Below are 24,685 nucleotides of genomic sequence, written 5' to 3' on the forward strand. Positions count from 1 at the left end.
AAAGGACATTTCTGCCTTTGCTTGTTTACAGTTTGAGGGTTAAAACTTTTTTGTACAATGTTGAATTGATTGGGTTTATACTGTGATTGGAGTCATTCTAAGGAAACCTTTTAACCAATGTGATTCTCAGTAATCAGTACAAACACTGAGTCTGTGTGTGTGTGTGTGTGTGTGTGTGTGTGTGTGTGCATACTCCTATGTTTTTCTGTGATTTGGGGTACTGAACTCGACTTCTCAAAAGCCCAGTGTGCAATGTAGCCAGCCCACGCTGTTTCCCGTTTCCATGGAAACTATTGCCCAGTGCTAAAAGCAGGTCTGTCGTGTGGATTGAATGCGCGAGTATGTGTCTGTGTGTGTTTGAAACATCTCACACAACAGGTATATTGGATGTTAACAGATATTGACTGCTGTTTCTACGGTGTTGTGAGGATGCAGTAGGAACTAATATGCAGAAATTTACCTTCACACTCACATCCCTGCCTCCCTCTTCTCTGGAGCTTTCACCCCAGTGTAACCTTCCTGTACTTGTATCTTTGTCTCTTTCTTTTAACCCTTTCTCTGTCTCTTCTCACCAGTACACTGTTTTCTGTCTCTGTCTCTAAGATGGCTCTCAGCCACATTATCATCTGCCTCCTGCCACTCATTTGCTATGGGTCATCCCACCCCTCTCCTCCGCCACCTCCTCCCCGGGGATGTAGTGTGGATGTGGATCCTCCATACAGGGTGCTCTGCGACCTGGAATCAGTCTGGGGTGTTGTTCTGGAAACTGTGGCCTGCAGCGGTGGTCTCACATCAGTGGTCCTCGCTGTGCTCCTGCTAGTCAAGATGCGCTCCATTTCTGATCCTGCCAAGCGCTCCAGCCTGGGGCCTCTACTCCTGCTTCTGGGCACACTTCTTGGGCTTTTTACCATCTCTCTGGCTTTCCTGGTGGGGAAGAACCAGGCGCTCTGTGTGGTTCGAAGGGCCTTTTGGGGACCCCTTTTTGCCCTCTGCTTTTCCAGCTTACTGGTGCAGGGTGTGAGGCTCAGGAGGCTGGTAGCTGGAAAGGCAAGCCCATCTGGCAGCTCCCTTGCAGCACTCGGTCTGGCCTTGGCCTTGGTTCAGGGGATAATCTCTGCCGAATGGGTGCTGCTGACTGTAGTTAGGGAGGGTCACCCAGCCTGTGAATATCCACCTTTAGACTTTGCCCTTACCTGCAGTTACACTTTGGGGCTTCTTCTCATAGCCATGGGTCTCTCTCTTGGAGTGGTGCTGTGTGGTGGAGAGCTGGCAGTAGATGGAGGAAGTGGCAATGACGAAGACAGAGAAGGAGATAGTGAAAGACGGAAATGGAAGTGTAACGCAATCTGGCTCGTCCTGTCCAGTCTCGCATCAGCATTACTATGGGTGGCCTGGCTGGGGTTTTACCTTTACGGCAGCCAGACGTTAAGGGGAAGGGGGAACAGAGAGAAGGGAGGGGGGAATAAGGATGCAAAAGTGTTCGATGAGCCTGCACTGGCTGTCGCCCTGGTTATTCAGGGATGGCTTCTGCTCCTGTTCCACGCTGTCCCAGAGACTCACCTGTGTCTCCTGAAAACTTCACAATCCGACACGCAAGACTTCTTTGACACCAGTCACACGTCTCCTCCTTCACATTACGGAGATGAGCTCCCTGCACATTCGCACCGATCCTTCCAAGAGAACCAGGCCTTTTCAATGGAGGAACACAGTGCAAGTAAGCCTATGTGACGTGTGTGCATGTCTATACCTGAGTGACAGAGATAACTAATCTAACAAAAAAGGGAACTTATTAGGTCATAGTTTCAATATGTTAGGTTGAGAGCAAAATACGTTTAGCATTTGAGTGTTTTACAGTAAATTATGAGACCACTGTTGCTAGGCAACTGGCAACAAAAATGGGGACCGTGACAACCTTATGAAGAGAAATGAAAAAGGAGAAAACAACAAAAGTAATTCATGTGGTTTGTCTTTTTAAAATCTCAGACATGTTACATAAAATTGAAATAAATCGTTTTAATTGATTGAATACATTTAATGTTACAGTTCCAAATTACTTTTATTAATAATTTATAAAAGAATATTAATTAAAATAAAATTATGTTAGATCAATCTGAATATCAATTAGATATAAAAATTGGTATCTTACAACCACATTTACATTTTTCCCATTAAAACTCTTTGAGCCTCTCACGAGTTCATGAAAACACAAGGTTAACCAAAATATTTCAAGTCAAGCGGAGACTGAAAATGAAAAATCTGATGGGTACATGGTTATGGTGCATGACACACTACTGCCTTCTTTGCTGCTTGTCAATCCTCTGCTTTTAATCACCTTCTTTTTTTTTTACAGTAATAACTGAACTAATCCTACTTTGAATTGCAGGCCAGTTTTCCATTCATCATACATGAAAAAAACTACATCACCATCCAACCATGAATGGCAAGTAGTCTTATTTACAGACAGGGAAGCTCATTTCTAGGTACTGTATGGGAAGAATCCAATTAAACCTCAGAAAATGTCTGATTTTTCAACAGGCTTTTACTGCAGTACAGTTATGAGTCATCTCACTTTGATTGCTCGCTATATTTATTTGAAGCGAGATGCACAGATGAAGAGCTAAGCCTCGATAAGCCAGGATAAACAAAGAGTGAAGGGAATAGAAAGGCACATGCAGTCTCCAGCATGATGATGATATTTGGTGATCCTTTTAGACTTCTTAATAGGCAGTCAGATCTAGAAGAAAGAGAAATTTAAAAGAGAATTTAATTTGTGGTTGAAAGTAAAAGGTAAAGGTTTCTCTTAGTTATATAACTGATAATGTAGTCTAAGCTATGTTTTAAAAACCGTGAGTTTGTAAGGGCAGCTGGTGAGTGTGTGTAATACCTAAAAATGATCCACTTCTCAGTTTATGAAAAAAAAAACAACAGAAACCCCATACAAACAAAAGAACCAAACAACAATAAAAATACTGCTTGTGTCTCATTCCCATTCGCTGCTCCATATTAAGTCATGTTATGTAGACGAGTGTGAACTGAGCTCAGTCGCAAAATGGAAAAAAGAAAAACACCACCAACAGCAAACACTCTTGGACACTAATGGTGTGACTTTCTAAGTGCCAATTTATTGCATAATTGCTAATGCATCATTTAAATGAAAGATCAAAATCAGCAAAATAAATAAATACTGCTAAGCATTTTTGTGATTAAGACATAATATACTGAGCAATACTAACAAATCCTTTCAAGACAGTTTAAGTTACAGCACTGCTCTCATTTTTCTTTTGATGCAGTATTTGATAGTATGCGAGGGCTGGATGGTGACCTTCCGTTGTACAGTTTCTTGTGAGGCACTGTGGGATACGTGTACCTTTGCACTGGGGCACATGGGAAATACAGTTCAGAAGAATTTTGCTAAAAAAAAATCTCAGTCAAATGAGAAGTTTGAGTCTCATTCTATTGTTACATGTTTTATCATTCACTATTAAGGTTAGTATATGTAGTGAATCATTCTGGAATTTCTGACACAGTCATAACATTTATTAAAAAATGATTCACAGTTTAGCAGGTCTTTACTCTCCATCCAGGTCTCCATAGACAAACTCTGTGCACCTACACATGTAACCAAATGACTTTTCAAAGTAGTATTACTAAATCTCTAGGTTAAACTATTGGTTTTGAGTTTAATTTATTTCCCCTAACATAAATGAAACAAATAAAAAACAAAAGACAATTCAAACGTGTAAAAATGGAACATACTGTAGACTAAGAAAAACTTAGATTCTTCTTGAATTGTTGCACTTAAATAAACAGTAAATACAACATAGCACAGATATTTAACACAAACAAGTTGTGCATTATCTTATTGTGCCATAAAAATGATAACACAGATCTTACATTGCTGGGAAATGGGAAATGTTTTGTCATCTTTTTGTTTCAGTGTCTGTAATGTGGAATGTATTCATGAAGAGAGAAAAACATGGGATTCCACTTACTCTCTACAAACCCAACCAAAATGCAGATCTGCACATTTTATGGCTTATAAATAATACATAAGGACTAAACTAATGAGGTCACATTCCATGAGGAAAAGCTAAGTAGGAAGTGATTCAGTCATAACCATACAGGTGTTTTTATATACTCCAATCAGACCACTGCTCAGGTGAAACTGTAAAAATGAATGCAGACAGTCTAAACAATGGAAAGAAAGAAAGAATGCAATGTTTGCAAAACATGCTGAAACTGAGAATTTAAAAAAAGTACATGCTCATTTTTGATTTGATATTAGCTACGCCTTTCAAAAACACTGGAAAGGGGCTTGTTTATCAAACCGTTCTTCATCAAGCACATGTCTTTTAAGTCGATACACGATACAGACACAAGACAGTGCAGACACAACACTGTATCTCCAAAAGTTGATTCTGTTCATCTGGACGTAGCGTTTTGTGGGAGAAACGCTTCGTCACTCATCCAAATGACTTCTTCAGTCTCAGCTGACTGCAGGTTTCCCCAATCTTATAACCAGTACATTTGCATAATGACTGAAACCAGCCCAGTGAAGGAACAATGGGCTGGGAGGTCAGTTCCTTAATCTTAATTGTGCAAATTCTCATGACCATTGATCAACAGCCACTGACCAAAGCCCACTGACCAAAGCCCACTGATCAATGGCCATGAGTGGCCTGATGAGGTAGAGCCACCTCGTCAGGCCAGGACTCCGCAGTCTATTTACACCTACAGGCCAGTGGACACTCTTTCAAGGATGAGGATGTACACATCCTGGACAGGGAGGAACGCTGGTTTGAGCGCGGAGTCAAGGAGGCCATTTACGTGAAAAGGGAAAGACCATCTCTGAATCGAGGAGGGGCCTAAGGGTACATCTGTCACCACCTTACAATGCTGTGATTGCAGCCATTCCCCAACTCTGTGTGAATGGTCCTCATGGCCATTGATCAGTGGGCTTTGATCAGTGGCTGTTGATCAATGGTCATGAGAATTTTCACAATTAAGATTAAATTAAATTAATTTAAATTAATTAAATTAAGAAGTCACTTGGATGAGTGACGAAGCGTTTCTCCCACAAAACGCTACGTCCAGATGAACAGAACCAACTTTTGGAGATTTACTTACCTGGATGACTGAGCATGCATCAAGACACAACACTGTACTTGTAGTGACTTCAGAAAGTTGCTAAGAGACTGAGGTTGGGCTGCTAACATGTCTGACTTACTAAAAAAATTCAAAACATGAGATCCTGCATTGCACAGTGAGAGATGTTAAAGTTGGCTGTTGTAATGGTCTCGCAACCAAAGATAGCCTGGGACAAAATTCTGACAGTGTTAGAAATCAAGGATAACTATCTCACAATTTCACGGTAGCTGTGACCTACTTCAATTAAATAACCAGCCAACCAGGAATGCAGCTGAAATGACGCACTAATCAACTCAACACCAGCAGTTCCTTTTTTTTTAAATACAGCATGTCAACAGCTGCCTTTGTGAAAGCAACTAAGGGAATGTAGTGGAAACAAATAGCAAAGCGTCATAGCTCGTGACAGAGCAGTTTTCATTAAGCACAGAGTCTACATGAACCAAACTTGATTTCCAGCCCAGGTATATTAAATCCATGTCACATAGTGCGGCATGAAATGAACTTATACAAATCAGAACGCCAGCAAATTTAAAGTGTTCAGTCTTTGCAGGAGACTTAATATGAACACTAACAAGAAGAAACCTTGGACGTCACTAGACTGAGTATGAGCAGTCATCTGCCTCAATCTGTCTATAAAAGCAGAGTGAAACAAAGGGCACTGAGCAACAGCAACAGTATGTACTGAGCAGGTTTGTAAGTTACTGCAAATCAGAAACATGCAGGAAACAGAGATGCCTGTAGAAAAGAACAGAGGCAGAAAGGACAAAGACAGAATCAGTAGGCATGAAGTAACTGAGAAAACAAGTGTGGGAAATAAATGCATGACATGAAAAGAGAACAGAACAAAGAAGGCAACAAAACAAGTGTTCAATTAATTCAAATGAGTCAAAATGTAGAACTGAATTCATTTAAATTGCTTACTGCTATGAGCAGTAAGCAATTTTGTTATGGAAAGGCACCCACCTACATCTCACTGCATTAAGAATAAATAAATAAATAAATAATAAATCTTCAATGGACTCTATGCAGTCCTGTGACAAACTAAGTACAGCCCATGATTCAATTACTGGTTGAACCACTTTTGGCAACAATAACTCACACACCTCTCACAAGGTCACACCAAAGCATTTCAACTGGGCGAAAGGCATTTTGGCCAAACATCTTCACTTTAATTTTGTCTGTCCGAACGATATTATTCTGACAGCCCTTCTAAACAAGCCATACTTCTTGTCTTTTTTAACTGTGCTGTCAAGAATTTAAATATTTTGCAAGTTAACTGAGTGTTGTAGAGTCTGAGATGCAGCTGTTTGTTATTTTTTCCTCTAAGCACTACACGGCCTTACCTTGGGGTGAATTTACTGGGATGTTTGCTGGGAAGATTGTGGCACCTAAATGCTTCAGATCAACAAACCACCAACCCATGTGGTTGGTGCCACACGAACCAGTGATCAACAAATCAAGTGCATTTGATTAGCAGCAACTGGATGCCACTTACCCTTTTAATTCTTATGGAAGCAGTAAGGGTGTACTTAGTGGCTGACACAATGCAGAGCCCTCTGACAAGTTTCTCTTTCACATGGCTGTAGTTTATTCATCCAAATAAAGATCACAAAAAGGTATATGATCAGTATGAAAGTTATACTTAAAGTCAGCTGCTTGGACTTTCAAGGTTATGTAATAATTATAATCAGATGACACATTGGTTATTCTTAGTACCAAATGCATCTTTTGTGTGTGTGCGTGCCAGCTCTCCGAAGCGGAACATACCACGGTAGCCATGGAAGTATGCGTCCTGGTATCGCCTTCAGAGGGCATGTCTACCAACCTACCGAGATGGCTCTAGTGATGAACGGTGGTACAGTAAGTATGCCATAAACACAAACTGCGTTTTTGCCTCTAAATCACTCTGGAATAACATGACTGTACAGTAGATTAGATACAGTAGAATGCTGTACTTTCTCACTACTTGTTCGTGTCTTATAGATGCCCACAGCCCCAGTTAACTACACTGGACGACGGTTATGGTAATATACGGGGCAAATGTTGAAGAGGACACACTTCACACATTTTTGAGGGAAGAAGTATTAAAGACGGTACATATCACAAAGAAGCGACTTCATAAGAGATAGCTATGTTTACTGTGTTTGTGTTTTTTGCCACACATGTGCAGATTTGGCATTTTAAAAAGAAACTAGTGGTATTTTTGCCTACATTTTCCCGAAGGCTTTTTTGATGGATGTAAAGGAACAAGAGAGGGAAGAGAAAGCGACATCTCTCAGTAAAGTGATATTTTTCGATGATGCATTTTTCGATGAACACGTGTAATCTGAATTATAATACATACACACAAGAACAAGAAGTCTATTAGAACAACTAAATGTTATATTTAAAGTGTTTTTTTTAAATTATATTATATTAAAAGAGACATATTGAATGACCTGTTGTTAAACCATGACAGAGTTGAGCTTAGAGGAAGACTTGAATGTGTTGAGGTAAACTCTTTTGCCTGAGCAGCACCAAACCAGTGCTGCAACATTCTAACTTTTGTTTATCAACCATGCTTACTTCATAAAAATGCACTTTGTATGTCATTTATTATTATTATTATTTTTTTGTTTGCATTCAAGCTACAACTACAAATAAGCTGTTAGGATAGGTATGTAAAATACCTGCTTACACCCACAATGCTTGCACAGCCTCTGTTTTTCATCCTGGAAAGTCCCAAAGGATTCGCATAGTGATTTTCTCTCTATCCCTCGCCTTTCCAATATAAGTACTGTTGGGCAGTTTGCCACATTCACAGTGTTTACTCATAAAGGCTTTGTATTCAGCAGATCTCGTGCAGGGCTGTGGAGGACTTTTATTTTAAAAGGTGAATAAAAACTCTACAGCTTGTGGATTGTTTTTTTTAAACAAGGTTAATTTTTAATAAGCCTATGATAAAAAGCCATTTAATACTGCAGCACTAATCCTGCAGTATTAGTAAATAGGGTTTACTGTTAGTGGCTGTAATTTTGCACTTTATCAGCACTGATTACATCTGGGAATTGTGATATTTGACATTACTGGACATGCATGTAAAAGCACAGTTTAAAGGTAATGTATTTTGTCAAAACATAAGTGTTTTGTTTTCTAGAATTTTAATAACTGTATACTAAAGAAAATGACCAGTTGTTTGTGTTTCTAATAAATTGGCATTGGAGAGATCATTGACAAAACAGTCTCACCCCTCTAAGCCAATAAGTCAGAAAATTTACATTTAAAAATAAAACAATTTCTGGACAATCAAGCAAATCCCGTTGCTGAGGAAGGCCAGGTATGTGTAAACCTAAAAGAAACAGGTAACCGTTTCTGTGGTCAGACTGTTTTGTCTTGCAGAGTTTATTGTGCATTATCAACATTTTTTAGATGTATGATAAAATCTTAAAAATGGCAGAAAAAGTAAACCCTTTGGAATTAAAAATCTAAATTTTTTTATTGGGTTTTTATCCATTAACTGGTGGTGAGAAATAAACAGCTGTCATTAGTCTTCATTAAACATAGTGAATATATATATTGACAAAGGAAAAATGATGAACCTTGGATCTTATACCTCCCTAAACTGTCATATAACGATGCTCCTGGGTTCATTTTAGGATTATATTTCACTGAAATCATTCTGTAGTACACTGGTTAATAAATTCATTCCAGAAAGCCATAAAATGTATATAAAAGATGGCTGTAGCTTCTGAGTCTGATAAGTAAAGCTAGTGCCAAAGTGCCTTAAACATGGGTTCTTTCTAACGGTCAGCAGGGGCCCTTGATGTTGCAAAAAGAAGTCAAAATTTATAAAAGTCTGGGCTCCCTTGATTCCCACCTTTGTAAGAACTTCCCCTATGAGTTTAAGGTCTTAATCGGTTGTTTCACATTTTTTGACTACAACAAAACATTAATTTTGTGTATTATGGTCCCACCTCAGTCAAAATGACAACAAAGCAGGCTTTATGGTATGTTGGCAAGACAGAGATGATGATTTTACTTCAGGTTAGGCTTATTGTTCTCATTATTACCTTCTTACCTAACCTCTACTAGACTTCAGCTTAATACCACCCATCCTTACATTATACTGAAGCTTAATGGTGGTGATCACTTGGTGGAGTCCCAGGCGCAACAGAAACAAAAGTGGCCCAAAATGATAACACTATGTGGGATATCACATGTAAGTTTACATGTAGGGTTATTTTGATAATTCCAAAGGGTTTTCTTGCATTTTCTTCCCACTTTACAGTTAAACTTTAAATTCCATGAAACAAAATGAAAAGATTTGGCATAACTGTAAATTTAACTGGAAACCTTTGATATTTTGGGCCAGATTTGCTGACGTATTGCACAAGCAGAAATTGGGTTTTGGTGTGAAAAAAAAGTAACATCAGTATTAACAAAGACATTGCAGTAACAAGATTGCATGTCAGAGGTGGGATTTCAGAGATTTTTGTGACCGATCCAGTCGTGATATTTTACACTGAAAAACAGCATATCACATTTTTTGCAATTGATATTATAATGAACTGAAAGTGGGTGTGTTTAGATAACTAACCACACCTGTAAGTGCTATTTGGGGATCGTGCTCACGCACTATTTTGTCCTGTTTAGTAAATCAAGCCCATTTAATTACAATGCTGAAAAGTTTGTGTTGAATTTAACCTATTAAGACTCAGTTAACTTTGAGACTGAATTCTGAATCCAATCCTGAACAAGTTAGTAAAATGAGGTTGAAAAGCAGGTCTCACAATGTTCTTCTCTAATCTTGAGACCATTTCTTCTTACTATAACACTAAACAACTAAACTGTGAGTGATTTTACTTTTGTGTAAAGCCTTGTGTTCTAATATAGTACAATGAAAATATGATCATTGTAGGATTTTTTTTAATGTATTAAGCCTATATAACTGATTTTTAAACATGTACTGTAGTTGTTCCAAATGTGAAAAAGCACTGGTATTTCTTTTTTGAGATCCTCTTATAATGATAGCTCTGTCACTGTTTTATGGCAGCATAACATGAATGTCTGTAATGTGATTTGCACAAAGTGACTAATACATCAGTGCACCTATTCTGTTAAATATACCCTGGTGTTGTTGTTTTTATTGTTGGGATAACTATAAAGTCAGGTACTACTACATCTAGTTCAGATGTATCGTCGTCAAGTGTTCAGTGCACTGTAACTGAATCACAAATAAAGAAAGAAATGGTGCAACTGTTTTAACACCAAACTGGTTTCCAAGCAACACTTCAAGCATATAAATGTATGTTTCCTGAAAAGATTATCCTTAAAATTGGTCCACATATTAGTCCACACATTCTCCTTAACAATCCTGATCTAGAGTGTATTTTAAAACTTAATATATATGCAAATCTGCTTATGATACTTAAGCTATATCATTAGCTTTGAGTGTTATTTAGTAGGACTGAAACTACTGATATGAAGGCACACACATCCCCCTTCTCTGTGTTATGTTAAATCACGAGCCAAGTCATATCACATAAATAGCCAAAAATCCTCACTGCATGTGGGAGTCTTCTAAAAATAAGTAAGCTTTCAGTAGTAAGAACGTCAGGGACCTGCAAAAGCATGGCCTGCTGGATGATGGAGATGGAGGAGGATTGCAGCTAGCTACTAGGAGCAGAGCTGGATTCGGATGCGGCTTCTTAAACGTCCATTTCCAAAATGAAAGCTGGGTGACAGAAAACTGTATGCTTGGTCAAAATGACTGTCATGCACATGGAAGAGTATAAAGCTAATGGCTGGATCTGCAATGGCTGGCTACAAGAGGTTGCAGGGGGAGGGTTACATGTTAATAAAGGCATCGGAGACCTGTCGCTGGCTTCTGGCTTTGTTTAGACTAAAGGGGATGTCGGGGGGGGGGTGAGCCTATGTTTAGAAAGGCTTGTAAGAATGCTGGACACAAAACATGAATAATTAAGTGGCTTGATTTTATCATGCGTTAAAGAGATGTAAATTACTAATTTACTTAAGGTGCCACATCATTTCAGACCATTTTAATCCCTGGTTGTAACAGAAGTCAGCAGGGTGAATTCACTGTTAAAATAACAGGGATTTCGCTGCCAAACTCCCAAAATTTCTCCTCAAACTATGTGTTTAAGTTGTGGATCCTGCTTTGAAAGATACCTGTTTTTTCGACACAAACCCAGCCTCAGGGATCACAAGCCTGAATAAATGGGAGGGTTACATTAGGAAGGACATCTGGTGTAAAATGCATCCTTCCCCTGTGGTAAGTAAGTGGCTTGGAATAATTGAGCTGTTATTTGTGTCATGAACAAAGTGCATTTGAAGCTCAATGATATTATCTGCTGTCACAAGTGTATTGTCAATACTGGAATGTCACCCAAAAAGGGGGAAGTACAACTTTGACAGGGGCACATTAGGCTCATCTCACTCCCCTTGCCATTTCATAAGAAATTCTGCCACCTGCACAAGAAATTCAGCACACACAACCATATCTAAAATCCCACTATAAAAAGTATGCATAATAACCTTAAATACACAGCATTGTTATTTATTTTGCAAGTTTCAAGTGAGATCATGCTTTAAAGTCAGCCTCAAATCACAAGACATGTTTCAAAGAGACGTCTGTTAGGCGTTGCTGACTTGCATCGTCACTTTTCCTCAATGACACTGACAGTAATAACTTGAGGGTATTTAACATTATCATAAGCAAATCATACATCTAACTACATACGTCTGTTTAAATAAAGACAAAGTAATTATGAGTTCTGAATTTGGTCCTACTTGGGTTACAATTGAAAATTGTGCATATTTTAGTTAATATTTTTTAATCGTTTTAATGTTGATGGTTAACACAAACAAAAACAGTGAAAATTAAAAATTAAACAACTGTCAAACTGTTTAGCAGCTCGCCTCCGTTGCTACGGACTCCTTTCTCGTCTCTAGCAGGAAGAGAAAAATCTACTTCCGGGTCGCGAACGTAAAACGCTACCCACGTGAATTGTAAAAGTGTGCAAAGTAAGTAAATCGCTTTTGAAGTTTGTATTTTACAATATCCGATGCGCTTGTGCCAAAATAGTGTAATTGTCTGACTAATTAAACTGTTCAGTTCTGGATCGGATTAACTTTTTTTTTTACTGTAAGCTCCCGTTGGCTAATAAGCTAGCGTGGCCAGTTACCTGTAGCGTTTTGTGCATAAACCTGGTCTTCTTGTCTTGAATCAAATCGCTTAGTTTTGTTATATATTATATATATTATTTTGCCTTTAACGTGCATATTCAAACACAACACCTGGTGTTTTAGTAAAGCTTTAACTTCATTTTTTTTCTAAATATTTGAGACCATGGACCGGTTAGCTTAGAGATGTGTCTGAATGGATGCTGATATTTCCCTTTTATGTTTCAGACGGATTCCGATGAGGACGTAGTTTTTGTTTCTGAAAGGTCCTGTCACAAGCCCATTGAAATCACAATTGATCAGGTACTGATTATCCAACCTAATCGGAATATCTTATTCTGACTTCTTAACGCTACAAGGCGACAAAGTAATCCAGACTTGCTAACCAATACACAAAACAGTGTTGCGGTGGGGTTGTCCATTTTTATTACAAATATTTATGTCCAGTTCTGATTGGTTCTCTTCAGGCAAAGCGACTGGCCCTCCAAAGAGAAATTGATCAGCAGTCCCGACCCAAAGAGCCAGCCAAACCTTTGGTTAGTGTTTACTGCTCTGTCATTCACTGTTCCACAAACACAGAATAGAAACTTGAAGTAACAGTGAACTTTCTCTCACCAGTCAAGCAAGAGACCTGTAGCTGAGGAGAGGCACTCAGAAATCATGAAAATGAAGATGGAGGAAGAGAAGAGTGAGGAAAATAATATAAAGAAAGAGAAGAAACACAAAAAAGGAAAAGCTGATGATTCCAGCCTAAAAGAGGTGAGAAAAGAACAGAAGAAAGGCAAAATGGCTGATGCTGTGGGGATCGAAGACGGGTCTTGGGACGGAAATGGTGAGAAGGAAAAAAATAAGAAAAAGAAGGAGAGGAAAACAGATTCTCTGGATGATGTCAATGACTCTGAGGTCACTGATGGACAAGATGTCACCAAAAAGAAGAAGAAGAAGAGGCTGCTGGCAGATGGTGAGAGTCTAGGAGAAATTACACAGAGTTTAGTAAAAGAGAAGGAAGTGGAAAAGAAAGAGAAGAAGACAAAAGGAAAAAATAAGTCTACACAAATTAAACAAGAAAACATGGTGAAAGAGGAAGAGGAGCAAGTGGGAAAAGATAATCTGCCCAAAAAAGTCAAGAAAGGGAAAAAACAGGTTTTAGATATGAGCACAGAGGAGACTGAGGTGAAAAGCAAAGAAAAGAAGAAGAAAAATAAGGTGTTGGCTGATGGCGAGGCTTATGTAGAAACTGCAGATACTTTAGTAAAAGAGCAGGAAGTGGATAAGAAACAGAAGAAGAACGTAAAGAATAAGTCTACACAAATAAAACGAGAAAATATGATAAAAGAAGAGGAGGAAGAAAAGCAAGTGGAACAAGACAGTCTGCCCAAGAAAGTGAAAGATAAGCAACATGCTTTAGATATGAGCACAGAGGCGACCGAAGGGCAAAGAAAAGAAAAGAAGAAAAAACAAAAATGCCCTTTAACTGTGGAAGGAGCAACAATAAAGAAAGCTAAAGCAGCTGAAAATGGCATAAAGTTAGAAAAAATCGAACACGAGGACGTAAAAATAAAAAAGAAGAAAAAGAAAGAAACTGAGACTAAAGAAGAAAATGGAGTAGAAACAACAGAGGTTAAAGGCAAAAACAAAAAGAGCAACGCAGCATCAGACAAAGTTAGAAAAAGTGAAAAGCAAGAGAAATCAACAAACAGTGTTATTGTTACTACTGATGATGAAGTAACGACAGAATTTAAGAAAAAGGTAAAAAAGGGTAAATGTAAAATAGCTACTGTGGAGTCTACCAATGCAGAGGAAGAAGAGCCAAAGAAGAAGAAAAGAAAAAAGGTAAAATGTGAAGAGGAAGAAGACAAACAGGAGGTTCAGGGGGATGAGCAGAGTGGCGAAGCTGGTGACAAGAAGAAGAGCAAAAAGAAAAAGAGCTCTGCTAAGGTGCAACGCACGAGCAACTCTGGAGTTGAACCTGTTGCTAAAAAGAAGAAAAACATCAAACAAGAACGGGAAGACCCAGAGGTGAGTGCGCTTCTCTCAGGTTGTTAGCCGTGTGCCTGGATGCTTTTTATTTGGTATGAACAGTGTATGAGCTTTTTATGAACTGTAGTTTCAGGAGTCTCCCCAAGTCGACGTGGTTTTCCTGTCAGAGAGGAGTGGAAACACTGATGAGATCACCATCAATCAGGTCAACAGAGCTCTCGTTATCTCTCCGTAGATTGATGTGTGAAACTTATTGCCATAATCAGGAATTGGCATGTTTCAAAATGCACGTAGTCCTTCAGAAATTTAGGAAACACTGTTCTTCTACAGGCCACTTTTATATTAGCAGCCCTTGTCACATCAACCATTCCCTGAGGGACATTATTATGTACTATGAGCAAGATGTGACATATATCACGTAAGGTCCAAGGAAACACATTCATTCAAGTTGTTAAACTGTAGTTTCTGTCTGACGTCACTGACCACTGAGTCAGTGGGTCATTACTTTCGCGTCAGCTGCACCCCTGTCCTGGCCTCGCTGCACAGGCTGCCTGTGTCTTTTAGAGTTCATTTTAAAATTCTTACGTTTGTTTTTAAATCCTTTCACAATCTTGCCCCACCTTCCCTCTCTGCACTTCCTGATCCCTGCACACCCTGTCAGTGTCTCAGGTCAGCTGACCAAGATCCAGTAGGAAGCGCAGAAGCGACTAGGCTTTTTCTATCGTGCCCAGTCGCCTCTGCAGGTGGAGAGGCCCCTTCACTGTCTACTTTTAAAACTCGTTTTAAAACACTTTTTCCTTTTTTTTCTTTTCTTTTTTTAGCTTTTGTTTTAGTTATTTGAGCTTTTTTAAATGTGTTTTTTATTTAAATCTTATGTATTTTTATTATTTAGTTCCAATGTACAGCTATAGGTGTCTGTTTTTAAGCGTGTCCACAGTAAAAATAAATTACAAAAATAGGAAGTTTTCTGGGAATCAACAAAAAAAAAATCCACTTTATAATTACAGGAGCAGCATTTTTTTTATCATCTTGAAAAGCGGAGACAATGTTTAAATTACTCTTCTTCCTCATATATTGAGATATCTCAGAGATTAAATGTGCAGTTAAATACCTTTACACTGTCAGAAAGGGTATTTTAACTTAAGCTCAAAGTGGGTTGTATGTGGCCCACGATGTAAAATGAGTTTACCAGAGCTAAGCAAATCAGAATGCTTTTTGTGTTTTATGCAGTGTAGTTTGATGATTGTTTTGTTTTGTTTGTTTTTGTCTTAAAGGAAAGAAGACAGGCTTTACAAATGGAGATCGACAAGGCCTCTCAACCTGACAAAACAGTCAAACCTACGGTCGGTATTAGTGTTGTTTGTTTGTTTTGCTTTTACAAAGAATACCACTATGCAAACTCCCCGTGTCTTAAATGCCTTTAAATGAAGGAGCACTTGTTTGTCACAGCACGTAGCTCAGCATGTTTGATCTGGCAGAGTTTTTATGTCAGATGCCCTTCCTTGTGCAACACCAATGCATTTTAATGAATTAACATGGCAGATAGACTCAAAAAAAGGGAATGGTAAACAGAGATGAGACATACGGGGTTATCTAAGGAAGACTCTGTTGTGGGTGAAGATAAAAATAAAACAAAAAACTTCTCACAATGCTCACATACGTCTTTAAGATCAGTTCTACCTGCCAAATGCCCCCATCTTTTAAAACAAATAATCCCAAGTTTCTAAGGCTACGTCCACACTAGCCCGGATAGATTTGAAAACGGCGTTTTCGTCTGAAAACCCTGCGCGTCCACACTGGCGTTTTTAGCCGTTTTCACAGAGTTGTGCATCCACATTGAAACGGCTGAAAACGGTTATGTTCCGGTACTGCGCATGCGTGAAACGCAAGACGATTCGACCTGCCTCATTTCTGTCTGCCGCTTATTTACTTTCCAGCTCTTTGAAACGTGGCGGCAAAATGTTGAGGAAAAGCACTGAGTTTTTTAAATGGACTAACAATGAGGTGGAGTTGTTGCTGCGAGTAACACAAAAGTACAAAGTTGCAAAAGCGAGAGAGAGTTAAAGAATTTGAAGAAAAGCTATCTGGAGCATGCACAGACTGATATTAATCTTTAATAGGGCTGTCAAAACTGAGAGCAAACAAAACAACTGCTGTATAATGCCCTCCGCTGTCTTTGTTTAATTGGTCACATGACTGCATCACATGACTAACATGCGTCATCGTTTTAGAAAGTCTCCGCTTTTGCTGTCCACACTGCGACGTGAAAGCACCTTTATCAAATGCATGCGTTTTTAAAATGTTGCGTTTTCCATCAGCGAAAACGCCGTCTCGGTGTGGACGGGAGAGAAAACGATGCGTTTAGTGTGGCTGTAGCTACAGAATTATAGTCTTCAAGCAGAAGAAGGTTCTTAAATGTGGAAACTTTACTCCTGAATGCATTTCTAATGTTTATGAACTTTTGTTTCTGTTCTGCAGGGTTTGGGCCAGTGGAGCACGGCGCAGTTCAACAGCTCTGAACAACAGCAGAAGTTCCTCCGGTTGATGGGGGGCTTTAAAAAGGGTTTCCAGCCGGCGGCGACGAGCACTGGTGGAGCAAATATGGCACTAGGGAAGGACGCGCAGCAGCAGTTGCAGCAAGGCCTTCTGGGGGAGTTTGAACGAGCCCACTCGCGCAGAATGGACTTTAATAACAGGGGGGCGGGACTTGGGTTTACTGCACCGTCCAATAAGAAATTTTCAATTGATATCAATACATGTCGATCAGTTCGCTTTGATGATTGACGAGTGAAGATTTGGTTTTACAAAGCTTTTGTACATAGTGTTTTAATTGGCACACTTTTTTGTTTAATCAGCTTTACTGTAGAATTGATCCTGCAGAAAGTCAAATGTACACTGGTGAAAAAAAGAAAAACACATCGTTAGTTGTATATACTGTATATTAAACATTTCTCCAACAGCTGGAAAACAAGCGGCTGGTTTAATGTGTGGGCAGCTCGTTATTTTATAACAGTTTGTGGGATTTTATATAGATTAAGGATTACTGTTTACTTTGTAAAATAGTGAAACATATACGTTTGGGGAAAGATCACAATGAGACATCTACACTTACTGATTACTTTGTTAGATACACTTGACTGTTAATGCAACTATATCTAATCAGCAGATCACATGGAAACGACTCAACGCATTTATGCATGTAAACATGGTCAAGGCACCTGCTGAAGTTCAAACAGCGCATCAGAATGAGGAAGGAGGGTGATTCAAGTGATGTTGAGTGACGTGATTGTTTATGGGAATTTTCCTGCATAACATTTCCTGCATCTCTTCAGATTTACAGAGAATGGTGCAGAAAAACAGAAGTATTCAGTGAGTGGCAGATCTAGGTGAAAATGTTTTGTTGGTTCTTGCTGCAGGCAGCAGTAACTCAAATAACCAATTGTTACAACTGAGGTATATATAAGAGCATTTAAATCCACAAGATGTTGAATCCTACCCAGGCAGTCAGTCACTACCAGGTCAGAATCTGGAGTAAACCACATGAAAGCAGAGATCCATCCTCTTGTATCAGTGGCTCAGGTTGAATGTGACGGTGAAACAGTGTGGGGAAATAATTTCTTGGCACATTTTGGGCCTCTTAGTACCAACTGAGTATTGTTGAACATGTCCAACCCTTTATGATCAGAGTGTACAAAGATAACAGCAGGCTAACACACCATTTCCAGAACTCAATCCAAAAGAGCACCTTTGGGATGACACGGAATACGGGATTCACCATCATGGATGTGCAGCAGAGAAATCTGAAGAAATTTCGTGATGATGTCATGTTAACATTAACCAAACTCTGAGGAACGGTTTGAACACCTTGTAGATTCTATGTGAAAAGGAATTAAAGCACTTGAGAAGCCAAAAGGGTTGATGAACCCAGTGCCAGCATGGTGCACCTGAGAAAGAGTTCGGTTAGAATATATTGAGTTAAATGTGTTAACGGTCTGTTTACAAAAGCATGGGCCACAAAATTGTAAAACACAATATAATAATTGTCAAATGATTTTAATTTGCAAAGCAATGTGGAAGTAATCAAAATTCTCATTGTGATCTTATGAATGTGTGTAAAGAGGAAACCTTGCACAGATGGTTTGGATAGTCGTTTTATTTCATTCTTGCACATCTTCTGTACAGTAAAGAAAGAATAAGAGAAGTCCAGTATATATCAAAGAAAATGTTAGTATTACTGCTTTCTTGTATTTCGCTTATAATCTTTGAGTTAATATGCTGGAAATCAAAAATATCTGACTATCGTATGCAGTACTTCAGTATTCCATTCTTTTAATCACATTTATTTTACTAGAAACTGAAAAGTTTTAAAGGAACAAAAAAAAAAAAAAAAAAAAAAAAAAAAGAGCTCAGTCTTTTCAGCTCAAAGTCTTTCACTTTTATGAACGTGGCCAATCAGGTTAGTTGCATGGATATCTCAGCAGAAAAACTACATTGCTACCTATGTAGTATTTCTGGTTGGATCAGGGTCACTTTTCTCACCTCTCCAGATATAAAATGGATATAAAAGAGTCCAGTTTTGTCTTTATGTCAAAGATCCATCCATTTATCGACTAACCAACCCGATGACCTGCCACATTTCTAACTGTAATACTTAACAGTAAAACTAAGTGACTCCTGCATTTGGCTAGTTGCTCAATTTTCAGTTTTCAGGTTTGTGACAGTTTGGCAGCTGCAATGCAACACGTTGAGTGAACTGATACAGTTCTAATATGATTGCTGTCAGAAAATTTAAAGGCAATTTTTCACACCCACATTTCTGGCATGTGGATTTAACAACACCTGCTATTGTTTGGAATTTAACCACTTTTTTCTAAATTGTTCTGTTCAGTGGTTTTAATCCAACACAATGAAAAGATGACTAAATAAACAGCATGGACAGATGAAAGACAGCTTTCTGCAAAACACTTAAGACACGCGAAACCAGAAGTAATCTGTGAATCATTACTCAGATAGCATCGAAAAACAGAGCTGGGAAGCTACTTGACAGGAGTGACTGAAGGACAGACGGGCGGGGTTGTGCGTTCCTTGTGATAGGAAGGAATTTCCAGACTCATGCTTGTAGGTACTCGGGTTGCACTCGCGCTACTTTACGGAACTCTTTGGCGTGCGTAAGTGGGCACTGCATCTCACACCAGCTGATGGGAACCATCTGAGCACCTGGGATACAGAAAAACAGAGTGAAAAAAAAAATACATCAAGATTACATTATTAACCAACAATAAATTACTTCACAGCTAACAGATTAGTGAATCAGACATTTTGATACTTAGGCACAATTATAATTCTGCAAAAAGCAGTGGTAGTTTAAAAGAAGACTGATACATGTTTCTCACATGTGTTGTCACAGTCTTCAAGTGGCAATAACAAACCTAACAAATGCTTTTCTGTAGAAAGATAATCCATCAGATAGCACCACCTTGTGGTCCAACAGGGTGCTAGTATTCTGTGCAGCACGGTGCTGGAATTCTCCAGCGCTTCAAGGCCAATGGCCATATTATGCATTTGATATTTACCTGCTTCACTGTGTGCAACGACCACTCCCAGTTCATTTTCTGCTGTTGTCAACAGGTAGTTAGACTGAACATCACCAAGAGAAATCTGACACAGTCACGTCAAGGTTTATCAATGGATACAAATCAGGATTTAAAAAATTCTTATTCCAGAAATGGAAAGGTGAATTTGTAAAGGCAGATGATGAAACGTTTACATGTTACACATCACGTTTTGTTTTTGTTTTTTAAGCCGTGTCTTGGTGACCTGATGTGTTTCCAGGAAGAAATAAAAGTTACATATGACCTGCATACTTTCCAGTCATTCATCGTTCACTCTTATTAACATTTTTGGCACAGGGGTTATTTTGACTGTGACAAATATTCTCCCTCAAGCACATTTTGAAATGAAAAAAGGAAAACTTGTTGTTGACAGTCTCAGCCTGGGGAATGAATTCAGAGTCCACAATTATGTAAATGTTGAAAAAAAGAAAAAGAAATGACAAGCATGCGCTGGTTCAAAACCACCAGTGACGGCATAATAATGTGAAGGATACAACTTTTGCCAAGACGATGTCACCGGGTCTGAAGCTTTTGTATGTCTCTACCTGTAACAAGGAAGAAAAACGGTTACAAATAAACATGTCACCTTATTTTAATAAAAATTATTATATGCAGAAGAAACTAATGAAAGATGTGAGTGGAAAACAGGAATTCAAACAGACCTTGTCTTTTTCTGTTGCACGCACATCTTCTTTTCTGTAGAGAAACAGAGAGTGAGTTTGTGTTTAGGCCAGAATATTATGTCCATAAAACCCTGCCTCACGCTGGAGTTAGATCTGTACGGTAGCGGCTATGAGCATTTTCTACAACCACCTCCTTAACCCTCTCGAGGCAGGCGTTGCCGATTTGCAACAGTTAAAAACTAACAACCTGATTACCCCACATACATATTTTATGAGTTTTTTTTACTCAGAAGTACCACTGCAGGACTTGGTTGTGCATTAGCAACAAAAAGTTTAATTTGAGCCTGAGAGGGTTAAAACAGGTCCTGCTTTTGGCCGCCTCAGGCCCATCTCACATGATTAGCAGTCTGAAAGTTTGGCATACATATATTGGAGTTTAAGTAGAGACTTTAATGAGTTTATTTCGTTGTTTTTAAATCAACTCATCGGTTTGAATTTGAATAAGACTAGCTGGGCAAGTACTGGTGAGAATTACAATGAGATGAATTTTTATTTTGGAAAAAAAAAAAAAACAGTAGAAAAAAAATGTGTTTTTGAATTCATCTTAAAATCTGGAGGCAGTAATTACTATTTTTATGTATGTTTAAGTCCAATCATAGGATAGCAGCAACTTTAAAAAGGCTTCTTCATTCTTACCTACCTGGTATTTCTAACAGTTTCTTTACAGAATTAGCTTTAGTGAAGGTTACAATTGAGCTTCTTATGGCCTCTGACAGTGGACACATCTCTGTGACCATAACATTTTTTACAGCAGTTAGAGCATGCTGTAGGTATTAAAGGTCCTGCGCTGCAGCGGTTTGAATCGTATCTAAAAGACTGCAATTTGTTCATGTAAATGAGAGTCCTCTTCAGATAGGAAGAATAACTATGGCGTTCCACAGGGTTCCATTCTAGAATTCTGTTCACATTATACATGCTTCCCGTAGGCAGTATCATTAGAAGACATAGCATACATTTCCGCTGTTATACAGATGACACTAGACTTTATCTATTCATTCATTTATCTATTAAGCCAGATAGCGCACACCAATTTGTTAAACTATGAGAATGTCTTAAAGACGTCATTTTTGACCAGGATATGTCCTTCAATGAACATATTAAACAAAAATGTAAGATGTCTTTCTTCCATTTCCAAAATGAGAAAGATCCTGTCTCAGACTGATGCTGAAAAACTAGTTCATGCATTTATTACTTCTAGGCTGGACGACTGTAATTCATGATTATCAGGATTTCCTAAAAACTTACTGAAAAGCCTTCAGTTAATACAAAATGCTGCAGCAAGAGTACTGGCACGGACTAGAAAGAGAGATCAGATTTCTCGTATATTGGCTTCTCTTCATTGGCTCCTTGTTAAATCCAGAATTGAATTCAAAATCCTGCTCCTCACATACAAGGTCTGGAATAATCAGTCCCCATCTTATCCTATTGGCCACCCTTCCTGAGCCTAGTTTTGCTGGAGGTTTCTTCCTGTTAAAGGGGAGTTTTTCTTTCCCCACTATCGCTAACGTGCTTGCTCATAGGGAATCATATGATTGTTGGGTTTTCTCTGTTTTCTTTGTGTTATTGTAGGGTCTTTACCTTACAATATAAAGTACCTTGAGGCAACTGTTATTGTGATTTGACTCTGTATAAATAAAACTGAATTGTACTGAACAGTCTCCAGTATAATATTAGACAAAAACTGGCTCAGTTTTTGTGGTTACCTGATAGTGCCTCTAAAGCGGTCCTTCAGCGGTGTGGAACCTACATAAAGGATGTGGACTTTGGCAAATCTGGGATTGATGCTGGTTACCTGTTAAATGAAAAATAAATAAAACAGATTGTAAACTGTGCACGAATATTTACTCAGAACATCCAGCGGTAGTAACAGTTTCTTATTCTATTGCATACCTTACAGGTGACTATTGCGCCTACATCTGGCAGCAGTTGTGTTTCTGTTTCCCTCACGACTGAAATCACTGGTAACTAAGGAGACAAAATAATCCCAGTAGAAGTTATCCATATGATGTACAAATCACTTAAGACATTAACAAAACTAGTTCAGCTCACTCACGTCAACAGACATTGCAAAAATACCTTTAGTCTGGCATTTGTACTTGTCTCACTGCTGAACAAACTTTCCCCTCCCCTGTCTTACCCACACCCCTTACCTCCTCTCCCTCATTCTTCCTGAGCACATAGCCTGCTAGTGACGAGTATATGTAGCCATGTCGCAGGTATACTCCTGTGCCAGGAATACAGTCTTCCGCGCTGCATAGTTTGTCACCTAAGTACAAACAAAAAGACATAGATGTTGTGTTAGTGTTTGGGTTCTGGAGATGCACTGTTCCTTCTAAAAAAATGAATTAAAATAAAAACATTGTTGCATGAGTCATCACCAAAAATAATCTTTATCTTATGCTTGGCTCCATATCTGAACCCAGCCTTTTCACATCTCCATCAACCATCTTTATCTGACATCTTTATCAGACAGATTGAACATCCTCCCTCTCTTGAGGACAAAACAAAGATCCAGAAGTACCGTAGAATAAAAACTGAAAATGAGCTACTGGCTTACAGGGATGATCTGTACATATCATTATTTAAAACTTTGTCCATGTTTAATATAAGCATCCAGCATTGTAACAGAATATTTTGTTACAATTGTCAACATAGACTATACAATATATAACTAAAGAATAATAACAATAATAATAGTTTCCCTTATTTTGGTTATCATCTGCTAACTGAAACTGAGAGGCTAACTGAGGATGCTTTGATGTAACAGCATTGTGGGACTAACAATGTATCTGCAACCCTTAAGCACAAAACACATCATGGACAATAAGATTAAAACACAAAACATAATTTATGTCATGTGACACATTACTACCCTTCATTTTTCTTGCACTACAATTAATTATCTTGCTACTTTGCGCTTTTTCAACCGTAATTAGAATGAAATTAAATGCTACTCCTGCTGACAACTCATTTAAGGTTCACTACTGCCATGCGCCGGATAGACATGCAGCTTTCCCACGGGTGTGACAAAACAAAGCTTAGGAATGCGTTATCTTGCCCGAGGAGATGGGCAGGGCTGCGGATCGGGTCTCATCAGCAGTGGAAAGCCAAAGTCAATAACTCACAGCCCTGCAAATACGGTAAAAGACCATGATACGGTAGAGCTGAAAACCCCGACTCCATCTGACAGTCAGCTGATCCAACAGGTGATTGATTATAAAATAAGTTACTACAGCGTTACAAGTACGGGAAGCCAAAGCCTACTCCACGCATGGCAGCTGGAAATAATGACCAGGGTTTCACACGCTCGGAATGCCGTTTAACTTCCTTTTCTAATAGAAAATGACGCTAAAGCTGTTAAATCTGTTTACATATCCCAAAATACAATCTACACACCGGTATATTTAGTTTTTAAGCGCTTTTAGAGACAAAATTACGGGACTTACCGGGAACGCACAGCTTCATCGGCGACATGTTTTCGAGAGGTGAACGTAGGCAGCCTATTGGTTAGGACGAAGGGCTTGGGAAGATTTTGATTGGTCAGAGTCACTAGCGTCAGCGGAACAAAATGCGTTGATCCGCCATGATTGTTGAGCCACACATGGGCGGGTACATGATTGAATAAGTTATACAGTGGGGCAAAAAAGTATTTAGTCAGCCACCGATTGTGCAAGTTCCCCCACTTAAAATGATGACAGAGGTCAGTAATTTGCACCAGAGGTACACTTCAACTGTGAGAGACAGAATGTGAAAAAAAAACAAAAACAAAAAAAAATCCATGAATTCACATGGTAGGATTTGTAAAGAATTTATTCGTAAATCAGGGTGGAAAATAAGTATTTGGTCAATAACAAAAATACAACTCAATACTTTGTAACATAACCTTTGTTGGCAATAACAGAGGTCAAATGTTTACTATAGGTCTTTACCAGGTTTGCACACACAGTAGCTGGTATTTTGGCCCATTCCTCCATGCAGATCTTCTCGAGAGCAGTGATGTTTTGGGGCTGTCGCCGAGCAACACGGACTTTCAACTCCCGCCACAGATTTTCTATGGGGTTGAGGTCTGGAGACTGGCTA

At 38.8% G+C, this 24,685-nt stretch overlaps 3 protein-coding genes across 3 annotated transcripts; 2 read left to right on the top strand and 1 right to left on the bottom strand.

Moving 5' to 3' along the window:
* Positions 1-603: 603 nt before the first annotated feature.
* Positions 604-7,176, top strand: gprc5bb (G protein-coupled receptor, class C, group 5, member Bb; the record flags this gene model as incomplete). Its single annotated transcript, XM_080881549.1, has 3 exons — positions 604-1,714; positions 6,896-7,008; positions 7,132-7,176. The coding sequence occupies 3 exons, from the start codon at positions 604-606 to the stop codon at positions 7,174-7,176; spliced, it is 1,269 nt and encodes a 422-aa protein (XP_080737675.1).
* Positions 7,177-12,095: 4,919 nt separating this feature from the next.
* knop1 (lysine-rich nucleolar protein 1) lies at positions 12,096-17,292 on the top strand. Its single transcript, XM_080879776.1, has 7 exons — positions 12,096-12,171; positions 12,559-12,633; positions 12,798-12,866; positions 12,949-14,349; positions 14,438-14,515; positions 15,585-15,653; positions 16,789-17,292. The coding sequence occupies exons 4-7, from the start codon at positions 12,991-12,993 to the stop codon at positions 17,092-17,094; spliced, it is 1,812 nt and encodes a 603-aa protein (XP_080735902.1). The 5' UTR covers positions 12,096-12,171; positions 12,559-12,633; positions 12,798-12,866; positions 12,949-12,990; the 3' UTR covers positions 17,095-17,292.
* Positions 17,293-18,452: 1,160 nt separating this feature from the next.
* On the bottom strand, positions 18,453-24,194 carry exosc1 (exosome component 1). The gene is made up of 8 exons (XM_080880730.1): positions 24,052-24,194; positions 22,756-22,871; positions 22,496-22,570; positions 22,309-22,397; positions 20,585-20,618; positions 20,417-20,467; positions 19,884-19,968; positions 18,453-19,527 (listed from the first exon to the last, which is right to left on the bottom strand). The coding sequence occupies exons 1-8, from the start codon at positions 24,077-24,079 to the stop codon at positions 19,421-19,423; spliced, it is 585 nt and encodes a 194-aa protein (XP_080736856.1). The 5' UTR covers positions 24,080-24,194; the 3' UTR covers positions 18,453-19,420.
* Positions 24,195-24,685: the final 491 nt, after the last annotated feature.

Source organism: Rhamphochromis sp. 'chilingali' (assembly GCF_963969265.1).
Source record: "Rhamphochromis sp. 'chilingali' genome assembly, chromosome: 4".
NCBI lineage: Eukaryota > Metazoa > Chordata > Actinopteri > Cichliformes > Cichlidae > Rhamphochromis > Rhamphochromis sp. 'chilingali'.

Coding starts and splice junctions, on each gene's coding strand:
- knop1 (XM_080879776.1), top strand. CDS start 12,991: ATGAAAATGAAGATGGAGGAAGAGAAGAGTGAGGAAAATAATATAAAG. Junction 14,516..15,584: donor ATGAGATCACCATCAATCAG/GTCAACAGAGCT, acceptor TTTGTCTTAAAG/GAAAGAAGACAGGCTTTACA. Junction 15,654..16,788: donor ACAAAACAGTCAAACCTACG/GTCGGTATTAGT, acceptor TCTGTTCTGCAG/GGTTTGGGCCAGTGGAGCAC.
- exosc1 (XM_080880730.1), bottom strand. CDS start 24,079: ATGTCGCCGATGAAGCTGTGCGTTCCCG. Junction 22,571..22,755: donor GGAAGAATGAGGGAGAGGAG/GTAAGGGGTGTG, acceptor TTGTCTCCTTAG/TTACCAGTGATTTCAGTCGT. Junction 20,619..22,308: donor CGCTTTAGAGGCACTATCAG/GTAACCACAAAA, acceptor GTTTCTCTACAG/AAAAGAAGATGTGCGTGCAA.